The 24,287-nt window shown below is 41.9% G+C and overlaps 1 protein-coding gene across 9 annotated transcripts in view; it reads right to left on the bottom strand.

The window, feature by feature from the left end:
• Nucleotides 1-16,073, bottom strand: part of RHOT1 (ras homolog family member T1) — a 63,082-nt gene extending 47,009 nt beyond the window's left edge. For 8 of the 9 annotated variants that reach the window (XM_079905800.1, XM_079905801.1, XM_079905794.1 and 5 more), the window contains exons 1-4: nt 15,820-15,998; nt 4,846-4,904; nt 2,387-2,468; nt 111-154 (exon numbers count right to left, since the gene is read on the bottom strand). In XM_079905800.1, coding sequence (XP_079761926.1) covers nt 111-154; nt 2,387-2,468; nt 4,846-4,904; nt 15,820-15,895 — 261 coding nt within the window. In that variant the 5' untranslated portion in view covers nt 15,896-15,998. Of the gene's footprint in view, nt 1-110; nt 155-2,386; nt 2,469-4,845; nt 4,905-15,819; nt 15,999-16,020 lie in introns of those variants that run through there. The other variant, XM_079905797.1, reaches the window with a different exon arrangement.
• Between the last annotated feature and the right edge of the window lie 8,214 nt (nt 16,074-24,287).

Raw genomic sequence — 24,287 nt, 5'->3', positions numbered from 1 at the left:
CAATAAAGAACTGAAAAAGTCCTCTTGGTAAGTGAGAGAATGAAATGGTAGATACAGGATCATCACTGCTTTCCCACAAGAAAACCTAGAACTATTTTTTTTTAACTTACCTGTGATATTTCTTGATGAAGTTGTTCATCACTCTGTTCTGCTTCTACAAATGACAAAGTCAAAAATTTCTTTTCATATTTTAAACACTTTCATAAAAACAAATGGCCAAGCTAAAATCCATATGACACCCATCTAACATCCCACAAAACATCCCTCACCCCTCATGTCATTTACATGGTGTAGTGCCAGACAAGTGGCAAAGACAAGGGCAAGCCAGAGAAAACAGAGTTGAACTATGATAAGGAAGCTGGCTGGCACTGAGAGACAAGTCTACATGAAGATAACTCAGGCAAGGAAGAGCAGAAGGCATTGTGTGATAAATCTGGGCCGGCATCTGATCTAGAGTTGAGAAGGGACTGGGAAAAGAGATCAGAAACCCAAGTGAGAGTCAGAAGCCCAAAGAGTCTATACACACAGGGTCAAAAAGCCAGGTGAGAATCTGGGCAATATAAGCTTAAGATCTAGACAGCAGATAGAAGTAATATTAACCAGGCCTCAGAAGCAAAACTGGACCATGATAATGAGTCAAGAATTCCCTGGGGACTTCCCTGGTCGTCCACTGAGTAAGAGTCAGCACTCCCAATGCAGGGGGCCCAGGTTCGATCCCTGGATGGGGAACTAGATCCCACATGCATGCCCCAACTAAGAGTTCACGTGCCGCAACTAAGAAGCCCTCATGCCTCAACTAAAAGATCCCAAGTGCCACAACTAAGATCCCAAGTGCCACAACTAAGACCCGGAGCAGCCAAAATAAATTAAAAAAAAAAAAAAATTCCCTCACTGGCCCATATCTCTGGCTAGAACGGATCTCAATGGGTGGATATGCCTATAATCCCACAGGTGCAGGGGATAGGTGCAACATATAGCTAGAATGGAGAAGTAAACAAATGAAGACCAAAGCAATTATTGACATATTAATTTAGATCACTTTACGTTAACTGTTTCCCCCCAAAATGCATGTTATTTCTGACATACAAACTAATATCACAAATGAGTACATGGTATTTCAATTTATGCTAAAAAATTGGCCATATTTTAAATATCTTCTCAAATGTTGAGTAATCAACGTGTTAAGGCCTCAATTCTAATACTAAAGTGAATCTAAGTATGTGGCTACACATATTGAAAAAGAATAATTCTGTAAATAAAGCTAGTTATGAGACTGATTGTAGCAGAAAACATCCAACTCCCCTCAGCTTCTAGTACAGTGCTGTCCAACAGAAATATGATACAAGCCATACATGAAATTTTTAATTTTCTAGTAGTCACCTTAAACAAAGTAAAAAGGAACAGGTAAAATGACTTTTTAATTTAACCCAAAATAACAAAAATATTAAAATTTCAATATGTAATCAATAGAAAAATTATTAATGAGATATCGTACATTCCTTTTTTCATTTTCTAAATCCACTTATATTTTATACTTAGAGCACATTTCAATTTAGACCAGACACATTTTAAGTGTTCAACAGTCATATGTATCAGACTGCAAAGTATTTCACTTTTGGAATATATGGAATACCAGCTCAGCAAAACAAAGTATTACTAATGTAGTTATACCCATTTTAAAAAATAGATTTCATTTTTTAGAGCAGTTTTAGGTTCACAGCAAAACTGAGTGGAAGGTACAGAGATTTCCCATATACCTCCTGCCTTCATATATAGCTTCCCCCAGTATCAACATCTCTCATCAGAGTGGTACACCTGTTACAACTTCCCTTTCTTTCCAAAAGAAGTCCCAGAACAAAGTAAAATAATTTAATGACTAAAAAGTAAAGTAGTAGTGTGTAGAAAAACTTTACATTATTAAAGGCAATATAGATGTGCTTCCATTATCATATACTGTAAGCAAGATGATAACTGTTTTAGCTTTTTTTTTTTAAGGACAAAGTCTGACAAATTAAAAAACAAATTTAGAACTCAAAAATTTTTCAAATTAGAACGCTTTCTACATCATCAGAGCATGCCTGAATGTCTGATAACAAAATTAACACAGAACTTCTCTCTGCAAACATGCAAATTCAAGGAGGGTATCATTTGTCTGGTCATTTGCCATCCCTCCTTCTTTTTCGTTATTACAGAATCCAACTTGGTAAATTAGGGACAGAGAACTGCTTTTCGTGGGGTGTGGGGTAACACAAAAATAGTAAATGATCATTTACTGCTAGAGAAAAGGAACACCCCTCTTAAAACATTTTTTAAAGCTCATTTAAGTACCTTTTTAAGGACTATTAAATTAACTCTACAGCTTCACCTACAAGAAGACATTCACTACCTGAGTAATCTACAATGTGCGTTGGAACTCTCTCAGGGGTGACGTCAGCTGGAATGGTGATTTCTTCTGCCCGGGGAGGAACCTTCATTTGCAAACAAATATAAAAAAGGAAAAACCTTTGAATATTATCAATCAAACTTGTTAACAGATTATGTAAATTTATCCATATATTAGCCCCTTTTGCCAATACTTATCTTTACAAGTATTTATTGTACTTTTAAATGCTTATTTTTATGCTTTACCACAGATGCAAATATATATGAAAACTATATGATAAAACACGTTTTTAAAAAATACATGCACATTTATACCTATGTGGGCACAGGACATATTAAGGATACTTCAGCTCCTAAATTAATTTGGTGTTTAAAAATTAGATTTTTTAAATGTAGTTTTCATTCTATTTTGTTGAAGGCTTAAGATACTCTGCAAATGAAGACCTATGTTAATCTAAAATAATCCTCAAATAAATTAATAAATTATCAAAATCATTTCTTCTAGAAGATAACTGGCTACACAAGCCTTATGCTTAATGACCCTATTACTTAGAAAAACTCCTTATCCACGCCCAAAAGGACTATGCTAAAATGACAATTCTGGACTTCCTCGGTGGCGCAGTGGTTAAGAATCCGCCTGCCAATGCAGGGGACACAGGTTCAAGCCTTGGTCTGGGAAGATCCCACATGCCATGGAACAACTTAGCCCGTGCACCACAACTACTGAGCCTGAGCTCTAGAACCCGTTAGCCACAACTACTGAGCCTGCGTGCCACAACTGCTGAAGCCCGCGTGCCTAGAGCCTGTGCTCCACAACAAGAGAAGCCACCACAATGAGAAACCCACGCATCACAACAAAGAGTAGCCCCCATTGGCCGCAACTAGAGAAAAGCCTGCGCGCAGCAACAAAGACCCAACACAGCCAAAAATATAAATAAATAAATAAATAAACTTATAAAAGAATTAAAGAAAAAAATAAAAACAAAATAAATAAAATAAAAAGACAATTTAAACTAAATTAAACTATCATAGAAAACTTTTAGGTATTATAACCTGAGTGATCCTAATTAACGTTACTGATTCCACACACCACATATGAAAGTACACTCCATTTTACAAATTAAGCTATGATTTATTTAACTATCTTATTTAAGAGAAAAAAAAAGCAAAAGAAACAATGAGTGGGACTTCTCTGGTGGCGCAGTGGTTAAGAATCCGCCTGCCAGTGCAGGGGACACAGGTTCGAGCCCTGATCTGGGAAGATCCCACATGCCGTGGAGCAACTAAGCCCATGTGCTGCAACTACTGAACCTACGCTCTAGAGCCCGCGAGCCACAACTACTGAGCCCGAGTTCCACAACTACTGAAGCCTGCGTGCCTAGAGCCCATGCTCTGAAACCAGAGAAGCCACCCAATGAGAAGCCCGCGAACCGCAATGAAGAGTAGCCCCCGCTCGCCACAACCAGAGAAAGCCCGCACACAGCAACAAAGACCCAAGGCAGCCAAAAATAAAAATAAATTAAAAAAAAAAAAAGTAAACAATGAGTGGTCACATGGCAGTTGTAATTTTTGAAATAACTACCACGTAATACATCAAATTCCTCTCTAAACAGCAAAATTGAACAGATATTCCTAATTAAACAAGAGTAAAGAAATGATAAATGTAAACCGTGGCACTAATAATACCTACCATGTGAAGAAAGAAAATAAAAAGAAATAATTTTCATCCCTTTTGCATTGATCCCATTCCTCATAACAATATCTTAATGTTACATAAGGCCTTAGCCAACAGTCCCCCATACTGGAACTTCCAAAATGTAATAAATAAATACATTGCCAGCAATAACAAAACCACCTAACTTTTGGTGGCACTCTATTATTACTAAGCTTATCTCATTTGAGATCCATAACAATCCTTTGAGGTAGGCAAAGGTGGAATGAATTAGATTTTTTATTTGTAAAATGATGCAGGTGGATAACATTTGAGGTTTTCAAATATGTGTGTCAGAATTCTAGTGGTTCTAATGCCTCAAAGACTGGGGAGTGTCAGATGGAAGGCAAGCGGGGAGCCAGACCTTTTACCCTTACTTCAACTAAAGGAATACTCCATCTGTTCTATATTTTGGGCTTATGAAAAACATTAAGAGAGGATGATACAGCTTAGATATCTCTAACATCCCTTTCAGCTCCCATTTTACAGATGAGACAACTAAGGCACAAGATGACAAATGTCCTAGCCAAGATCAAAAGTAAGAAACACAAAGGCCTTACTTAGTGAACTCAGAACTAGTTTGAGTCTTTCTCCTACATTATATTTCAAAGATGTCTTGTAAAAACTACCACAAGCCTTTCTAAAAGTCATAACTATCAGAAAGAAACCACATGCAAAAATATATTCTATTTAACTCAATTTTGATAAAATTTAAAAAATTTTAAATATAGTTAAGAAATCAAAATGTTTACCTCTTCTGGGAATTCTTCACTGACCAGAGACATAATCAGTGATGTCTTCCCAACTCTAGCTGTGAAAAGAAAGAATTACTTTAATAAAGTATTTAGATTCTACATAACCTCAAATTTAGCAACCACACGGGGCAGTCTGTTATTTGTTACCTAAAATCAGAGGCATCCAAATTAGCATGTTTTAGTACAATACTTAAATTATATCTTTTTCTTCTGCTTAGTAAAGTTACACATATTCATTGTTTAAAACAAAAAATTACCAAAATATATAAAAGTAAAAATCTCCCATAGTATCCCCCATTGTTTAACATATGTAGTCTCCCAGATTTTCCTACACTTATATTTAACATAATAATAATTTACCACAGTAGAATCAGAGTATTTATACTATTTTGCAATCTTCCTTTATCACTTAATTATGTATTTGGACAGTATTCCACGTCAATATTTTTAAATCTCCTGGGACGGGGAAAGGGAAGGTTATTATTTAATAAATATAGCATTTTCGTTGAGGATGAAGAAAAAGTTTTAGATGTAGAAAGTGGTGATGGTTATACAACACTGTGAACACATTTAATGCCCCTGAACTGTACACTTACAAAAGGTTAAAATGTTTAACATTGTCTTGTATAGTTTATCACAATTTTTAAAAATAGCAATAGTGCACTTTATATTAACATTTAAAAAGCTTCCTACATTATTTTTGATAGCTGTATAAGAATCCATTGTATGATGTCATAATTTATTAACGTAATTTCCTAACAATGAACAGTATTCAGATTTTCACTTTTATAAACAATGGTGCAATGAGTATTTTTACAGGATAAATTCCTAGAAGTGGAACTCAAGTTAGCATGCATGATCTTTTTTGTTTTAATAGACATTGTTAAATTAGCTCCAAAAAAGAATAAACTAATTTACATCCTCACCAATAGAAGAGCAGAGTGCCTATTTCTTTCTATTTTTACCTCATTTCTTTTTTAGGGTATCATATTTAAAGGGTTAGTAAGAGCAAAGATACTTTCCTGTTACATTTTCTAACCTAGAAATTTTTTTTAATGCACAAACTTAAATTCTTCATCTTCTTGCTAAAAATTGACTTTCATTCCCATCATTTTCTGATAATATAATTACTATTGCTAGATATTCAAATGCTTATCAACTAAATCCTCTTGTGATGCTAGAGGAAAACAGTCCACCTGCCTGTTAATCTCTGCCGTAATAGAAAATTATAGATTTCAAAAGTCAAGTCTAGGGTTTCCCTGGTGGCGCAGTGGTTGAGAGTCCGCCTGCCGATGCAGGAGACACGGGTTCGTGCCCCGGTCCGGGAAGATCCCACATGCTGCGGAGTGGCTGGGCCCATGAGCCATGGCCGCTGAGCCTGTGCGTCCGGAGCCTGTGCTCCGCAACGGGAGAGGCCACAACAGTGAGAGGCCCGCGTACCGCAAAAAAGAAAAAAAAAAAAAAAGTCAAGTCTAAATATAAAAGAACTGGAAAATGTTAAAGTTAAGGAAAGTCACATTCCTTTTCTAAATGACTAAAAGAAAGGGTGACTAAAAATACCAGTCAAAGGACTTCCCTGGTGGCGCAGTGGTTACGAATCCGCCTGCCAATGCAGGGGACACGGGTTTGAGCCCTGGTCCGGGAAGATCCCACATGCTGCGGAGCAACTAAGCCTGTGTGCCACAACTACTGAGCCTGTGTGCTAGAGCTCGCGAGCCACAACTACTGAGCCCACATGCCACAACTACTGAAGTCCACGCACCTAGAGCCCGTGCTCTGCAACAAGAGAAGCCACCGCAATGAGAAGCCCGTGCACTGCAACGAAGAGTAGCCCCCGCTTGCCGCAACTAGAGAAAGAAAGCCTGAGCGCAGCAACGAAGACCCAACATAGCCAAAAAATAAATAAATAAAATAAATAAATTTATTAAAAAAAAATACAAGTCAAGTCTCTGGAAAAATGATGACTGGCTAGAAAAGAGAGCACTGGTCAAAACAACTTAGAGGGTGTGCTGCAAACAAGCGGGTGCTGCAGATGGAGGGCAGATCAGATGGTTAACAGGTGTCTTCTAGCTCTGACTTCTTCAATCTTTACAATTTACATGTGTAAGAAGGCTTGGGCCTTCTTCAAGTGGCTGACAATAACATAACATCTCCCTGAGTCACAGAATCAGGAGCCCATCATCACAGAACTGCTATAACCTCGTTATTGAAGGCAGCTTATCCAGCTCCCCACAAAAATTTTAGATGAAGAGCTAAGGGACCCAGCCACAGTGATTTTCTCATGGTCTCACTAAGAGAATAACCCATCTCCTGATAGCTAAGCACTATTCTTTCTCTTTCTTATGCCAGACATTAACAATTATTGTTAACACAAGTTAGTAATACAGAAAAGGAATGGTGACCACAAAAGTCAGGAAGCACCCCATACACAAATACTGCGTAAGTTAATTAAAATATTCAGATTCATTGGTGACTAATCCAGCAACTCTGGCTCAATTTTTTTTTAAACTTATATTCAGAAAATTTCAGACTTACAGAAAAATTGCAAAAATAATTCAAAGGAGTCAGGTCTATCCTTCAATCAAATTCCCCACATGTTGAACAACACAGGTGTGAACTGTGCGGGTCCACTTTGACACAGATTTTGTTTTTTCAATTGCAAATACTACACAATCTGCAGATCTTTGATGTGGAATCACAGATACAGAGGAACACAGTAAACAGTGGGCCAGCTATAAGTTATACAGAGATTTTCAACTGCACAGAAGGTCAGTACCCCTAACCCCTGCTTTGTTCAAAGGTCAAATGTAGTTACCTTAAAATGGGCCAAGCCACCGTCCTCTTATTCCAGATACTTAAAACAACAAACCTTTTAGAAGATCCAATGCCTGTACAATACCTGTGACCTTTGACCTTCTGGGCCTTTCTGGCCCTAGGAGAGATGTCTGCTTTTTCCCTGGTTATCTCCAAAATCCTACAACTATCACCAGCACAGATGTTCCCAGAAACTTTTCCATTTCTGAAGAACTCTCCTGGATATCTTACACAGCTGACCCTTGAACAATGAGGGGGTTAGGAGTGCTAACACACGCACAGTTGAAAATAGTGTTACTTATAGTCGGCCTTCTGTATCAGTGATTCATCTGTATCCTCATCCCTGGATTCAAGCAACTGCGGATTGTGTAGTACTGTAGTATTTACTATTGAAAAAGATCAGCAGATAAGTGGACCTGCAAAGTTCCAACCCATGTTGTTCAAAGGTCAACTGTACCTGTCTACAATGTTATCCTTGATCTACTAAGTTAGGAATGGGAAAAAATGAATCAGATACTCAATAATCAGATACTCAATAATCAGATACTGATAATCCCCTTTTTAGAATTACCTTTTAAAAATTTTATTTGTATCCTACCACTCAAAGGCCCTCATCAGTTTAAGAAGAAACCTACCTACCTTTGAATCCTTAACTCAAAATGTTAAACAAAATTTCAAAATTAAATCAATCAACAATATCAAAAAGCCTATTAGTTTCCAAGACAGCAAAGGACTTGTTTCTCCTTAATCACCATCACTCAGGATCCCTTAGCAAAATGCAGGTCTTCAACAGGTGTTCTGTGTTACCTTTAAAGTTCCCCCTCACCGTAATCTTTAAAATGCATCCATTCTTCCTCATCTCTCTTCTTAAAACTCATTACGACAACCCTTTTCTTGGTCATAGTCCCTTTTCTGCTTTTCTCATGGACCCTCTGTATCCCCAGTGATATTTTCAGAAGAGAAAACCAACGTTCTGAGGAAATCTAGATTTCTCCGCAGCTCAGCTCCTCACGGCAGTTCTGGCTACCTGCAGCAACTCCTGCCAAAGCACAGACCTGTCACCATGTCCATTCCAACAGGGCAGGCCTCAGAGACAGGAAAGGAAATGGCTTGGAGACGAGGCACTGTAAAGATGGCAACAATTAAAGAGTTTTACTTATGCTTGATCATACAGACTTACAAGACAGCAATACCAAAGAGTGGGGATAATTAATTTATTTGTATGGTACTACCTTTCAAAGTGTGACATTTCTACTCATTCGTATCCTGCCTCATTTGTTAAAGAATCTGAGGCAATTTAGCACTCACTACAATAAAACAATCCCATGTAGTTTCTGAAGTAATTGTATAATAAAAGGTCTTTTAAAAAATCAAAGAACATGAATCTCTCCCACATAAAAATCCAAGAGTGATTTCCTTTTTTAAAACAAGTTCAAAATTAGAGCAAGAGAGAGAGATTACAGTGAATTTGGGAGAAAATGAATGAGCATGTTTTCATTAGTACCATTTTGGGTTTCCTTTTGGAAGAGCAGTGAAATGACAGCTGCTTTAACTAATAAAGGATTATACAGATGTGATTGAGTTTCAAAATGCTTTGGTGAGGAACTTCCCTGGTGGCTCAGTGGTTAAGAATCTACCTGCCAATGCAGGGGACACGGGTTCGAGCCCTGGTCCGGGAAGATCCCACATGCCGTGGAGCAACTAAGCCCGTGCGCCACAACTACTGAGCCTGCGCTCTAGAGCTCGTGAGCCACAACTACTGAGCCTACGTGCTGCAACTACTGAAGCCCACGCACCCAGAGCCCATGCTCTGCCACCGCAATAAGAAGCCCGCGCACTGCAACGAAGAATAGCCCCCTGCTCACCGCAACTAGAGAAAGCCCACGTGCAGCAAGGAAGACCCAACAGATCCAAAAATAAAAAAATAAATAAATAAATAAAAACATTTAACCAAAAAACAAAAAAATGCTTTGGTGAATCTAAAGTAGGGCTTTTTTGCTTCTCTTAAGGCCTACCCACCTAACCTTGAGTGAGACTATCAAAGAAATAATGAAGCAGCAAGTTTAAAATTAAAGTTAAAATAGGCCACTTTCAAGCTAATTTTAATTGAGAAAATAAGTAAATGTCTTGAAGGAAAAAATTTTAGAATATTAAAATTTTAAGACTCTTTAAATAAGCCTATAATCAAAAAGGTTCCTTATGGGAATCCCCTGGCAGTCCAGTGGTTAGGACTCCACGCTTTCACTGCCGAGGGCTCAGGTTCGATCCCTGGTCAGGGAACTAAGATCCTGAAACCCACGCAGCACAGCCAAAAAAATATCCCTTATGACAATGGCAGATGAGTATAAACGTTGCATATTTTTAACTACTCCAGAAAATAGAAATTATTTCCATAAAGGAACATATGCCAAGCTCTTCTCTAATTATTGTACCAATTAAATTTTATATTTAATATAATATATACTATAAATATTTTATATAGTACAATTTTATGATAAATATAATTAAATATAATAATTATATATAATATAAACATTTTAATATAAATATTAATATGGAGGACAAAAAAATTATCCTTTGTTAGCCAGACATCTGATGGTCTCTATTTCCTCTATTTTGCCTGAGAAATATTAAAGTGATCTATAAAAATTAAAAGCATGGCCACAATTATCCCCAAGGACAGAAGGCCTTCTGATTCAGTTCAACACAACATGCTACAGTTCTGTCTGAAACCCCATGCTTCTAAGTAGGTCATTCATGGGAAGCATAATTCATCATTATAGAACAAATTATCTAGATTTATCCCAGCTAAAAATTTGTCTTTTCATCACATCTTTTGAACATCTACTTCTAAATGACAGCAAATTCTTAATATTCATGAAGTGGAAGTAATATTCCCTGGTTCCAATTGCCATCCTACCAGCCATATTGACTATTTTTCTTGATAACAAACACCCCATGCTTCAAGTAGCAAAGGGATCTACCTACTCCTCATTTTTATCTGCTTCTTTATTAAGAAGCCTTGCTGGCTCGTCTTAATTTATTGTAATTAGAATACACAGGGAGGAGGAGAGTAGCTATGAAGTTGTATTTTTAACTGGAAAATTTTAGCATTTGGGGAAATAGCTGAGCATTGTTCCAAAGGAAAATTTCATCAACCATATGCAGACAACGTGGGCTGCAGAAGGACAAATGCTATGGTCTATCCCTCTCCTTCAAACTACATCAACACTAGTGCCCAACTGGTGCCGGCAGAGCAGAAAAGACAGCAGAGAACAGGTCTCAGTACAGATGTAAGGATGATGTAGAAGAGACTCTCTATATGAATAGAATAGGCTATGTAGAATGGACTTTCTACGGCCAATCACCCAGGTACTATCACCCAGGTGATAGTAGGTACCATACTGCGTTGTGTTATCACCAGACACAGTATAATTGAAACTGGAGCAGTTTAATCTTCAAATATCATTCTAACAAAGACCAGAATGGAGAGCAATATGGCTTTAAAAAGATCATAGAAAGTTTTTCTCCAAAATAAATGCTAGCTTATTCCTGAAGTGTCTTTGACTCTTATACCTAAAGAATCTTTCCCTAACTCCTTTAAACCTCCAAGATGGCCTCTGGTGGTTCAAGGAGAAGCTGACCTCTTTTGGCAAGGACTATAATTCCTGGCAGCCAAGATATGAACTAGACATGGCATTGCCATTATAAGTCACTGGTCTACTTCATTGCCACAACACAGGAATCTCCCCAACAAAATAAAGCTAAGAACATGGACAAGAGACTGGATGAATGCTGCCCCTTCAAATCCTAACAATAACCACATCAGACCAGATTTTAAGAAAGGAGAATGATCACATTTTTATGACTAAGAGGAGTGGTTTGGAAAACAAGGAAAGTCTAAATAAACTAAACTAGCTTGAACTCGTTCATTCTTTCAACAACTATTTGAGTGCCTACTTTGTGCCAGGCCTACTCTAGGCCTGGGGAAATGGCAATAAACAAGACCAATCCCCTACAAAGCTTACCTTCTAGCCCAAGTAACAACAGAAAAAAGTGAACAAATATGCAGGGAAGTAGGGATAATGCCTGGGTCAGGGCCCTCTTATAGAGAAAGCAAAGTAAAGGAGAGAGTAGAACAAGAACAAAGCAAGGGCCAGATTGTGAAGGACTCTGCATGACTGCATTAAAAAGTTTAATGGCCTCGGGACTTCCCTGGTGGTCCAGGGGTTAAGACTCTGCACCTCCAGTGCAGGGGGCATGGGTTCGATCCCTGGTTGGGGAACTAAGATCCCGCATGCCTCACCGTGCAGCCAAAAGTTAAAAAAAAAAAAAAAAAAAAAAAATTGAATGGTCTTTAAGTGAAAGTAGAAATATCAGAGAATTAAATGGGTAACACGATCTGGGATATTTTTTAAAGATGACTCTGTCTGCTACACGGAGAACGGACGAAATTAGAAGCAGGGATACCAGTTAAGGAGATATTACAAAAGCCTAGGCCAGAGCCAACCAAAGTGTGAGCTAGTTTGGCAGAAGTTTCGATGATAAACCAAGCAGTTAGACAAACTGCGTAAGAGATACCGGACTCATTTAAAAAGAGGATAACAGTTCCACTTTCTTAATTAATTTGACCAGAAGACAAATATATCTCAATTTAATTTAAAAACAAGACTTCACTAAAACTAAGACTATCTTGTGTACTTTTTTTTTTTTTTGCAGTACGCGGGCCTGCGCCACCAGGGAAGCCCCTATCTTGTGTACTTTTAATGCAGCTACAGGATTTAGATAAAAGGTTAATAAGGCTCATTCCTCATATTATAACAAGGACATCTGTTAAGCATACTAATGCAAATCTAGTTAAATGCAAATTCTGGCCAATGAAATTGACCATGGAAAGTTATAACCTGAAGAACTAAGTTTCACGTGGTTGAATTTTTAAAAATTTTTAATTTTTTGTTTTGTTTAAAGAATGGTAATTAACTTTTAATTTGGCCTGAATAGCATTCAATATGTTCAATAATTAAGGTAAGGTGAAGAAGATACTTAAAATACTTTGGCTTTCTCTGCAAATAAACACCTTAAAATTTATAGACAGCCTAACTTTTCTGATCTAAGCAGTCAACAGACATTCAGCAACCAGTTAGCATTAAAGCCTGGCTGGCTCAGAATCCAAATTCTGGATGGGTCAAGAAAAGATCCATTTCACCTCCAGAGTACAGTATAGGTTAAGCCAACAGAATGTTGAAACTGCTCACAACTGTTTGGGAGCCTCAGTGAATGAAGCTGCTGCTGTGTGGTTCAGGGACGGACACTAACAGCAATAAAATGTACTGAAGTGATTGAGAAAGAACAGGCTTTACAACAACTCCAGAGACGATGCTCCTTTTTCTTTTCGTTTCCTATTTCCCTTAGTTAACCATCTTAAAACTACAAATGAATTATTATGACTTCTTCCTTAAAAAGTGGTTTTCCTGAGCTTCCCTGGTGGCACAGTGGTTAAGAATCTGCCTGCCAATGCAAGGTAAACGGGTTCGAGACCTGGTCTGGGAAGATCCCACATGCTGCGGAGCAACTAAGCCCGTGCGCCACAACTACTGAGCCTGCACTCTAGAGCCCGTGAGCCACAACTGCTGAACCCACGTGCCACAACTTCTGAAGCCCACGTGCCTAGAGCCCATGCTCCGCAACAAGAGAAGCCACCGCAATGAGAAGCCCGCGCACCGCAAGGAAGAGTAGCTGCCACTCACAGCAACTAGAGAATGCCCGCGCGCAGCAACGGAGACGCAATGCAGCCAAAAATAAATAAATAAAATTTTAAAAAGTGGTTTTCCTGATAAATCTGTGTATCAGACCAGTATCAAAATAGTTTTGGTCACACTTATTGTTTACCTAGCATTTAAAGTACTACAACTAGGCTAAGTAGCTGTCAGATGTTTACATTAAATCTCAAAAAGTAATGCTTCAGTCATTTCCCCCCAGAATACAACCCTTTACTATAACTAATTAAAATTATATATTCCAAATAAGTGTAGCTCTTTCTCATATATTTTTAAAATTTATTTTATTAATTTATTTATTTTTGGCTGCGTTGTGTCTTCGCTGCTGCGCACGGGCTTTTCTCCGGTTGCGGTGAGCGGGGGCTACTCTTTGTTGAGGTGTGCAGGCTTCTCGTTGCAGTGGCTTCTCTTGTTGCGGAGCATGGGCTCTAGGCACACAGGCTTCAGTGGTTGTGGCTCGCGAGCTCTAGAGCACAGGCTCAGTAGTTGCGGCACACGGGCTCAACTGCTCCGCGGCACGTGGGATATTCCCGGACCAGGGCTCGAACCGTGTCCCCTGCATTGGCAGGCAGATTCCCAACCACTGCGCCACGAGAGAAGCCCATTTCTCATACTTTTAAATGTGGGAAAAAAAATCACGTATATAAACTTGGCCTAAAGGTTTCGGTATCATCCTCTTTAAGAAAAATGTCTTCCTCAAAAACGAAGGCTTTCTCTTGTGTCAAGTTTCTCCCTATCTAAAAACTCTCACATATACACTCTTACCAATTCTATTATTTGCTTTCAATTCATCAGAATATGGCTTGTAATTTTTCTAACAAATTTTTAAGTCTTTTATGTATTTCAAAATAAGTAATACTGTTAACCTTTTAGCTTAAATGTCCTAAGGCTGACAATATATCTCACATATGTATAGCACTTCAATTCAGATGTTTTACAGACTACTGATTATATGTAATTGCTCCCTATATTCAAAACTAAAACCAAAACAAAGAATTTTTGTTTAAAAAAATTTTTTTTATCCATCAGTTTTTTAAGTGGGACATCTACTCACTTTCCCTACCTTGCTCCAAATGCATCAACAAGAATCATATTCCTGAACTTTGTCAAGGAAGTCCATGCAAAACACAGATTGACACATGTGTTGTTATAAATTAAAACTAAAATTCACAACTGCAAACCAAAAAGTAAACTGTGTCTCGCTAAGCTTACTTCTAAATTCTGATTCTAAAGGAAGATTTCTACAATAGCAGGTGAACAGAGGTTTCTATGAACAGCAAAGAACACTACAGAAGAGGGTAAAAATGTGTTCGCTTCCTTCGTTGGGAGTGCATCACAGGGACCTGGAGGGGCTACTCTAGAATGAAACGGGGTTTAGAATAGAAAGCTTCAAAACAGCAAAGTCAGGTCATTAACTAATGTACTTTTAAAACAAACGGTCCAGTCCTCCCCAGCCCACTTTCTTATTTTAGTCCTACCAATTGAGTCATGTAACTTGAACAATATCAAGAAGTCCCTGCTGTTCTGTCCCCAAGTCAGTGAACAGAAGACATGTCTCCTTTATTACATCTTCAAAAAGTGAAATCTAAGAATCTCTGCGGGGGAGGGGGGGGGTCTCACGTGTGCCCGTCATTTTTAAATTAATTACCAAGTAGTTATGAAATAATGTTTTAAAAGTTGGGGGAAACTAGGCTTTAGGATAACAATAATTCTCTCAACTTAAGGACCCTCCCCATTTAAGTATTCATTCATTGAGCACTTGTATAACTTGAAGTTGAGAGTAAATTTTTGAGGAAACATCGAGTGTACCTGGAGTTATTCCAATGCAAAGAGCAAATGCAAAGAGCAAAAATGCTCCGTGCCTTACAGTCAATGCCTAGAGCGAGGGAACACCGCGAGCGCAAAAACATGCAGACACCTGACCTTGCCCACAAGTCGAACAGTTCTGCACCCCTCCCCCTAGCTTCCCCGGGAGCCAGTTCACGCCATCCCAATTGGTCAGTCTGCCTGTTCCAGCACCTGCCTGGCAGGAACAAGGGAATCTCCACGGAAGACGAAAGGGTCTGAGAGGAGGCGGCCTCGGAAACGCGGAGGCCCGGGAGGAGAGCATTCCAAGAGAAAAAGGAGAGGACCTTCGGAGGGATGAGGCCGGGCGGTCAGAGGCTAATGGCGACACGGCTTGAGGGTGATGACGGGGGGACAGAGAACGGGAGGGCTCAGGAGGGCCCAGGTGAGGTGAGAGATCGAGGGCCGCCTGCGGGCAGCCGAAAGGGAAGAGCGGAGGGGCTGGGAGGCCTGGGGGCGCGGAGGTTGGGCAGTGGGGCGGCAGGGGCTGCGGTGGCCGCGGCCAGTCCCGGCCAGCCCGGGCGCGCGGACTCACGTTCTCCCACCAGAAGGATCCGCACGTCTTTCTTCATGTCTGCGGCTCGCAGGGGCCGGCCTCGGCCCGCACGCATGGAGCGGACTCCTCTCGCCCGGAGCGCCCAGCCCGCGGCGCCACTCTCCCCACGCTGCCGGCGCCGCCTGCGAGCCTCTCCCACCGCCCCGCCCGAACCTCGGCCTCCCGGGCCCGCCGCACCACCTCCTCAGCAGCTACCCTGCTCAAGAGCCGGGACAGCGCCTGCTCCGCCTCCTCCGGCTCCGCGAGTCGCGGCGGCGGCGGGGCGACGGGGCGCCGCGAGGGACAAGCGCTTTCGGAACGCGAACGCTCTCTGTCCCGGACCTACGCCCCCGCCGTCAGGTTCGCCGCAGAGCATCGAGCGGGAGTCTCGATGGGATACGCTTTGGGCCGGGAATTTGAGTGGCAGGGTCGCTAGTCTGACCCCATTTCTTTTACGAAATAGCGGCAGGAGAAGTTTTTCGTCCAAGGTCGTATAGCTAGACCTTGGCAGTGTGACTCAGGGCAAGAATATTCTTACCTGACTGATTATAAACTCCAGAAGAGCAGCGACCTGTCCACCTGGTTTTCAGAAGTATTCCCCACCTTATTGGACAAAGCCCTTAGAAAGCCTTAGAAAGCCTTCAGAAGTATTCCCCACCTTATTGGACAAAGCCCTTAGAAAGCGCTTGATTGAGTAAAGGATGACTACCTCCCAGAATCGAGTCCTTTCCACTACCAAAGCCCACCACCCTATCTGCTTTTTATCTGTGATGCTTATAAAATACGATTCTAAATAATGAGATTAGTTTCTACACTATCTGTGTAAACAGATTCATTTCTTTGTAACCAAACCAAGTGATTTTCCTCTCTCTGTGTGGTTTACTTTAGGCAGGGTCTTCTGGTACATCTCTTTACATAGGTTTGCCCAGCGCAGTGCCGGACACATAGGTGGCACTGTATAATAGCCTTGTACTAATTTTTCTAACATTGTCTTAATTTCCTCCTGACTCTCTCCATCCTGAGGGATTTGTTGCTGTATCTCTCTATATATGCTTATATGTTTGAACAGTGCTTGGCAGACAGTGGGAGATAGATGGACAGATGGTTGGAGAGAGAGAGAGAATAAAGGAGGAAACACTATCTGTGCATAATGTGCCTTTTTTCTATCTTAAGTATTACAAAATGAATTTTTTGTAAGGGAATAAAAGGCACATGTGTATAATACCAATCCCCTTTTCTCCTAGGAGAAGCCTTGTGGTCTGGTGCAGCATTTAACAGCTGCTGACAAACTACATTAGTTTGAATCCAGAGCCCATCACCTGATAGTTAATGTGATCCTGAGTAAGTTCTTTTACTTCTCCAAGCCCGCCCCTTCTTCTGTAACATGGCAATAATGATAATAATACCTACCTTCTTAGGTGGTTGTGAAGAATATATAATACATGTCAAGCATTTGTCAGATGCACAGCACTTGCTCTACTGATCTCAGCTGTCATTACTGTTGTAGAGCTCACTGAAAAGTTGAAATCCACAGGTTTTGAAGCAAATTCATTGTTATGTTTATAACAGTATTTCACCATCTAAACTATATGATACCTGTAAGGAGTATAGGGGTGGAAGCCCTTGCAAAAAACACTCTCTCTGTGATATAAGGAGGAAGACAGGAAAGACACACTCCCTGCTCACTGGGAGATAATGAAGTCATATTCCAGGATGGAGGCAAATAAGATGAACTTCAGAAGGCTTGATGGCCTGATCTTTCAGGGGAACGTATTCCTCAGAATTTTAGTATTACAAAATGTTTGCATTGGAAAGACCCTTATAGAGCACCTATTCTAATCCCACTATTCTATAGGTAAGACAAGCAACATCCAGAGAGATACCATAACTTGCCAAAAGGCATGACAGCTGAGACTGAGCCTGGGCTCTGCCATCCTGAGCATATGATGCTAGGCAAGTCACATGACCTCTCTGTGCCTCAGTTTCCTCTCAACCAAAGACTATCATCTTTTCCCAGCCTTCTACCTCACAGAGTAGTTTGGAGGATCCCATGAAACAATGTCTGTGAAAAAGGCTTTTTCTTTAAAAAAATAAATTGCATAAATATCAGATCACAAAGGACGAAGACCCTTTACAGAGGAGCAAGTTCTCTAGGGCACAGCTCCCTCCAAGCAAGACTTTGTAGAGAATCTTGACCCTGGGAGCCCTGCATCAGCATCGCCAGTGGATGCCGGTGTTAATTCTGTGGACATCAGGAGCGTGAGAAGAGACAAGGCCTTCGTGACGTTGCACATGCATGCTGGGTAAAGGCTTTGCAGGGGGAATCTCTGGAAGGCAGAGGGCTAGGAAGAAGAGTTTATTTAGGGGGAACATTGCAAAGATAATACTTCAAACTCTTTGGTAGAAAAAACTTACTTAAAAATCCAGACCCAAGGGCTGCAGAAAGGAGTCACCCAGCAAGCACTTACAGCCAGCGATGACTAAAATTTTGGTACAAAAGAAGACCAAAACTAAAGTGGGAGTGGGGAGCCGGACAAGCCAGAGTGTGCCTCACAGGCAATGTGTCAATAAGTTTCTTTTTACAGCCCCTTCCCATCTCCCAATCAGCTATACTTCTGAAGCTCTGGCCTCCTGTCTTGCCTTGAGCTCTATGGCCCTCTCTTACGTTAACAGACATCCATCAGGGGTCACTCTGAAGTTCTCTTGGAGACAGCATAGCTCAGTGATTAAAAGCAGTGACTCTGGGGCCTTCCCTGGTGGTCCAGTGAGTAAGACTCCACGCTCCCAATGCAGGGGGCCTGGGATCAATCCCTGGTTGGGGAGCTGGGTCCCGCACGCCTGCCGCAACTAAGAGTCCACAATGCCTCAACTAGGACCCGGCGCAGCCTAAATAAATAAATTAATTAATTAAATAAAAGCAGGGACTCCGGAGTCTGCCTGCCTAAGTCTGAGCCTCAGCTTTACCAAGTACTAGCTGTGCATCATCAGGCAAATTTCTTACCTTCTCTAAGCCTCATCTGCCAAATGGGAATAACACCTCATGGGATTGTTATGAAGATCAAACGAGTTAATATAATAGGAAAATGCTTTGAATAGTGCCTGGTACATGGTCTGTAATATACAAACGTTGGATAAATAAAATAAACTGTGAGAGAAGTGACTTTTGTACACCTTTCTGAGCCAGAAGATAGAGCCACACGATGACACACACCGCAGCAACACAGAAGCCAGAGAATGGAGTTGTTGGCAGTGGAATTTACTGCTGGGATATTACAGATAGATGAATGTATGTATATTAAGTACATTGGATAAAGCCAAGAGGACAGATTAGTATCTAGAAAGTCCTGATGGCATTTCCCTCTAGAATGCTGGGAAGGAGCTCTACCTTCGCAAGACAAACTTCATGGCTTCTCAATTGTGAAGGGGACACTGGGGGTCTGAACAAAGTACCTTTGCCAGGATTTAAGAGGATCCATCTTTCACACCTATCAAAGAAGGAACTTGCAACACAGCCTCTCTCTGAGTCTCAGGACAGTGGAACACCCCAGGGCTGGTGGGCAGGCCTGCTGGGGAGAAGATATAGTGTGTGTTAAATGACTGACATTGGGTGGCACAAGAGGCTTGTCTCTGACTGGTGAGTTAGACACAGTCCTGGGCAGGAGTCCAAATTAGATGGGTTGGCATTGGTTCCACTCTTCAGACCCATCTATCTTTGGTCTCTCAAATTAAACCCAGAGTGGCATCCATCTTCACTCTGGTCTCCCATTCCTTCCAGGAAGACTTCCTCCTTTTCCTGCCAAGCCTGATCTAGTGGAGCAGAAAAGTCCAATGCTTTGGTACAGAGTAAATCTTTATTTTATTTATTTATTTATTTTTTTGTGGTACGTGGGCCTCTCACTGTCGTGGCCTCTCCCGTTGCAGAGCACAGGCTCCGGACGCGCAGGCTCAGCGGCCATGGCTCACAGGCCCAGCCGCTCCGTGGCATGTGGGATCTTCCCGGACCGGGGCACGAACCCATGTCCCCTGCATCGGCAGGCGGACTCTCAACCACTGCACCACCAGGGAAGCCCATAATGTAAATCTTTCTACCTCCTCTCTCCCCATCCCACCCCTAGCCAAAACCAGCCAGACTTGTGTGATTGTGTCCCACTCCTTCCAGTAATCTGCTCTCCCTGTCTGGCTGTGTTCACAGACAACCTCCCAGGCAACACAATGCCTTAACCCAGCAAAACTGAAAATATCCCCAGAAAGCTCCTAGGAAAATGACCATGATTTTAGCCTGAGTGGCCTTCCAGTACCTGCTTCTACAATTAGTGAGTCAGCTTTGATCTGATTAAAATTCATTGTGCACATGTTGCCACGTTAGACACAGTGACAGTGAAAGACTCCAGTCCTCTTGGTGGAAACCAGATCCACTCTGGGTAAACAGTTTTCAACTCCGGACAAGGGGGGTTGGGGGACACTCCAGGCAAAGCAAACCAGAATTGCAAAAGTACATAGTGTGACACAAAGCAGGGAGGCTGGGGTGGAGGGTGTATGTCGGGGGATGACAGCAAATGGGGGCTAGAGGTAGGTAAGAGCAGAAACAGGAAGCAGAACTTCCTGTTGTAGGTGGGGAGCACTGGGGAGTTTTAAGCAGGGGAGTGACATGATCTGACTTCCATTTTGGAAAGTTCACATTAGCAGACTGAGAATGGATGGGAAGGGGGCTTCTGACTAGAGATAGAGGAGCTCGCATTAAAATGATCCGGGAGAGGGCTTCCCTGGTGGCACAGTGGTTAAGAATCCACCTGCCAATGCAGGGGACACGGGTTTGAGCCCTGGTCCGGGGAGATCCCACATGCTGCGGAGCAGGTGGGCCTGTGCACCACAACTACTGATCCTGCGCTTTAGAGCCACGAGCCACAACTACTGAAGCCCACGCGCCCAGAGCCCATGCTCCGCAAGAAGAGAAGCCACCGCAATGAGAAGCCCGCGCACCGCAATGAAGAATAGCCCCCACTCGCCGCAACTAGAGAAAGCCCATGCGCAGCAATGAAGATCCAACTCAGACAAAAATAAATAAATTAAAATAACCTGGGAGAGATGTGATGGGAGTCTGAACCAGAGAGCAGATGCAGAGGGAAGGGGGGGGGCCAGAGTTGAAATGATTTGAGAAAGCAGAATCGAGGGTCAGAACTTGGTGACTAATTGTACAGAAGGTGGTATCAGAAAAGCTCCTACGGTAACTCCAAGACATTGTGTCCTGGAGATTGTCACTGACCAAAGCCATAAGTTTTTCTCCCCCAGGGTGTATTTATTTTGAAGAATAAAGGTGAAACAATTTCCCTTCACACGGAAGGAAGACACAGTCTTCCATATTGCACCAGACCAATCTCTTAGAATCACGTTTCGCAAAGTGGTGGAATAAGAGGTGTAAAAGTTGTGCAGGGACGTCAGAAACAGTGACTGTTGTGGACAGAAAGGTTTCCTTTTTCTATTTTCTTTCCATCCTGATTAAGTCAAGGTGAAATCCTCAGTAAATCTTAAATACCTGATAATCTTCTTTTGAGCCAGAGAGAGAGAGAGAAAGAGAGGGAGAGGGCAAGCCCACTTCAGGTTCAGAAACTTAGACAGACAACGGTACCAAGCTAGTCATTGTTTTGTTTTTCTTGAAACATACATTTAGGCTTATCCCTCTAATTAAGACACATGATTCTGGTTTTCATTTATATAAATATTTTAAAGTTTCCTTTTGAAATACATGTACCTAAAAGGGGAGATGTGAGTTGATTTAGGAAAAATATTAAGTAAAACATGGTACACGAGACAGAAATTCCCTGCTGGTCCAGTGGTTAGGACTCCGCACTTCCACTGCAGGGGGCCCGGGTTCGATCCCTTGTCCGGGAGCTAAGATCCCACAAGCCAGGCTGCACTGCCAAAAAAAAAAAAAAAGTACAGGGGATATGCAGATGTAACAAGAATCATGGCACATGAAAGGCTGAAGCTTAAGAAACCCTGTCCTTAAAACACCTATGGCTGTAAAAAGAAACGAAATTGAGCTATTTGTAATGAGGTGGATAGACCTAGAGTCTGTCATACAGAGTGAAGTAAGTCAGAATGAAAAAGACAAATACCGTATGCTAACACATATATATGGAATTTAAGAAGAAAAAAAATGTCATGAAGAACCTAGGGGTAAGACAGGAATAAAGACACAGCCCTACTGGAGAATGGACTTGAGGATATGGGGACGGGGAAGGGTGAGCTGTGACAGGGCGAGAGAGAGGCATGGACATATATACACTGACAAACGTAAGGTAGATAGCTAGTGGGAAGCAGCCGCATGGCACAGGGATATCGGCTCGGTGCTTTGTGACCACCTGGAGGGGTGGGATAGGGAGGGTGGGAGGGAGGGAGACGAAAGAGGGAGAGATATGGGAACATATGTATATATATAACTGATTCACTTTGTTATAAAGCAGAAACTAACACACCATTGTAAAGCAATTATACCCCAATAAAGATGTTAAAAAAAACACACAAAAAAAAAACCCTATGGCTGGTTAGGAAGATAAATCCCAAATCAAAACAAATCTTCAGGGACTTCCCTGGTGGCCCAGTGGGTAGGACTCCACGTTCCCAATGCAGAGCTCCCAGGTTTGATCCCTCGTGCATGCGGCAACTAAGAAGCCCGCATGCACAGTCTAAATAAATAATAAATAAAAATAAATAAATATATTTTTAAAATCTTCAGCATAACCTAAGTATGTATAATTAAAGAAGACTGCAGTTGTCTGGAAGGACCCAGTGATTAGGGTTTTGAGCAATTATGAATGAGGATGAATTTGGGGCTAAGGGCTCAGCAAGAGTAGGGGGTGATGGAGCTGAACATATACCAGGGAAGAGTCCCCTTTTCCTGTCAAAATCCCCAAGTGCCCCCCGGGGAAGGGACTTCTCCCTTGAACTGCGCAAGGCAGCCTGAGAGGTCTCCCCAGAGAGCAGCACTGTTTCACTTTGTGGTTTGTTTCTGCAATCAGCTAGGAAATAAAGTCTTCAAATTAAACTCTTCCGGAAAAAAAAAAAAATGTACTTGAGGGAGAAGCAAGGGACAGATAGGTGTAACTGTATTAGAGGTTGTTGTGAGCCTTAAGAAGGTGGTGGCTTCCTGCTTAGCAGGTGGTTCTTCCAGGGACCCAAAGCCCTAGACCCCAAAAATGGGTACAACCACTTAGACGTTTGAGAGAAACATCTCCAGATGGGGTGAGCGGCTGCCCCAGGAGCCCCTGATGGGACGTCTGGCTTGGTCCACGGTGGATGACTTCGTCCCCCACACGGTGTAGACCCCAGTGAGAGGTCCCTTCATCCACTGGCATTTCAGCTTCAGTTCTTCTCCTTGGGAGCATTTTCTGTTTTGTTTGAGTGAAGGGTGCTATTTTCCACAGTGTACTGGAAGGGATATGCTGACAGAAAACGTGAGACAAAAGCAAGGAAGCCAGAAATGATAACCTTTGTTCCCCACCTCTATGATTCTTGTGCTTTGGCTGCAGCTTGGGGAAATCACGTGGCCAGCCAATAAACCCCACGCGGACAGAGGCCCCATTATCCAAACCACCTGAAAGGATGGTATTTAATCAAAGGACCTAAGAAGCTAAAACCCTGGCCTCTAAATTCTTGGCACTTTCAAAAGGCAAACATCAAGGTGACTCTGGGTGAGAAGATAAAGGCTCCATAATGCACAAAGTGAGAACAGAGAGCCTTTGAATGGTCACCTGGCACAGAGAGGCCCTGTCCCTGCTTAGGCAACTCAAGGCCACTACACTGAGAACTGCCACCCACAACAAGAGAAAAAGAGCACCTCGTGGCTTTAGAGCTGTGTCCTATCAAAGTGGATGCCCAGGTCCTGGTCTCAACTGGGACCTTATCAGAGGGTATTAAGGTTAAGAGACTTGACAGTGGGAACACTGGGCCAGCTCCCAGCTCTGCCACGCTCAGCTGACTGGCCCTGCACAAAGCCCTCAACCGGTCCAGGACCCCCACCCTTCCCTCGTATGTTAACAGAAAGATGATAACACTCATCACGCAGGGTGGTCACGAGGCTCAGAGAGTAGACGAGTAGATCACAGGGGAAGACTTCTGCTTGCTCCTGTTTTCGAGGATCCCTGTGGAAATTAGGTGTGAATCTACAGACGTTAGCGATCAAGGTGTGTGATATGAAAATATAGTTATGTCATTTTTGCTGTGGTTATAATCACCCTGGCATTCTTCCAGTGTCCTCATCTATTCCATCAATTCTTTCAGCAACCCTTTGAGGAAGCTAAGGAAGGGCGAATAATAATTATTTCCATTTTACAGGGGAAAGAGAGGCAAAGAAGTGAAAGGCACCGTCAAAGATTGTCTGGCTGGTTTGTGTGGCAAGGCTTTCTGCTCAACCCCATCCAACAGAGCTGGAGTTCCACCTCTCCAACAGGTGCTAACAGAGCCTGACA

This window comes from Stenella coeruleoalba (assembly GCF_951394435.1).
Source record: "Stenella coeruleoalba genome assembly, chromosome: 19".
NCBI classification, from domain to species: Eukaryota; Metazoa; Chordata; class Mammalia; order Artiodactyla; family Delphinidae; genus Stenella; species Stenella coeruleoalba.
This window is presented reverse-complemented; position numbering and strand designations above follow the sequence as displayed.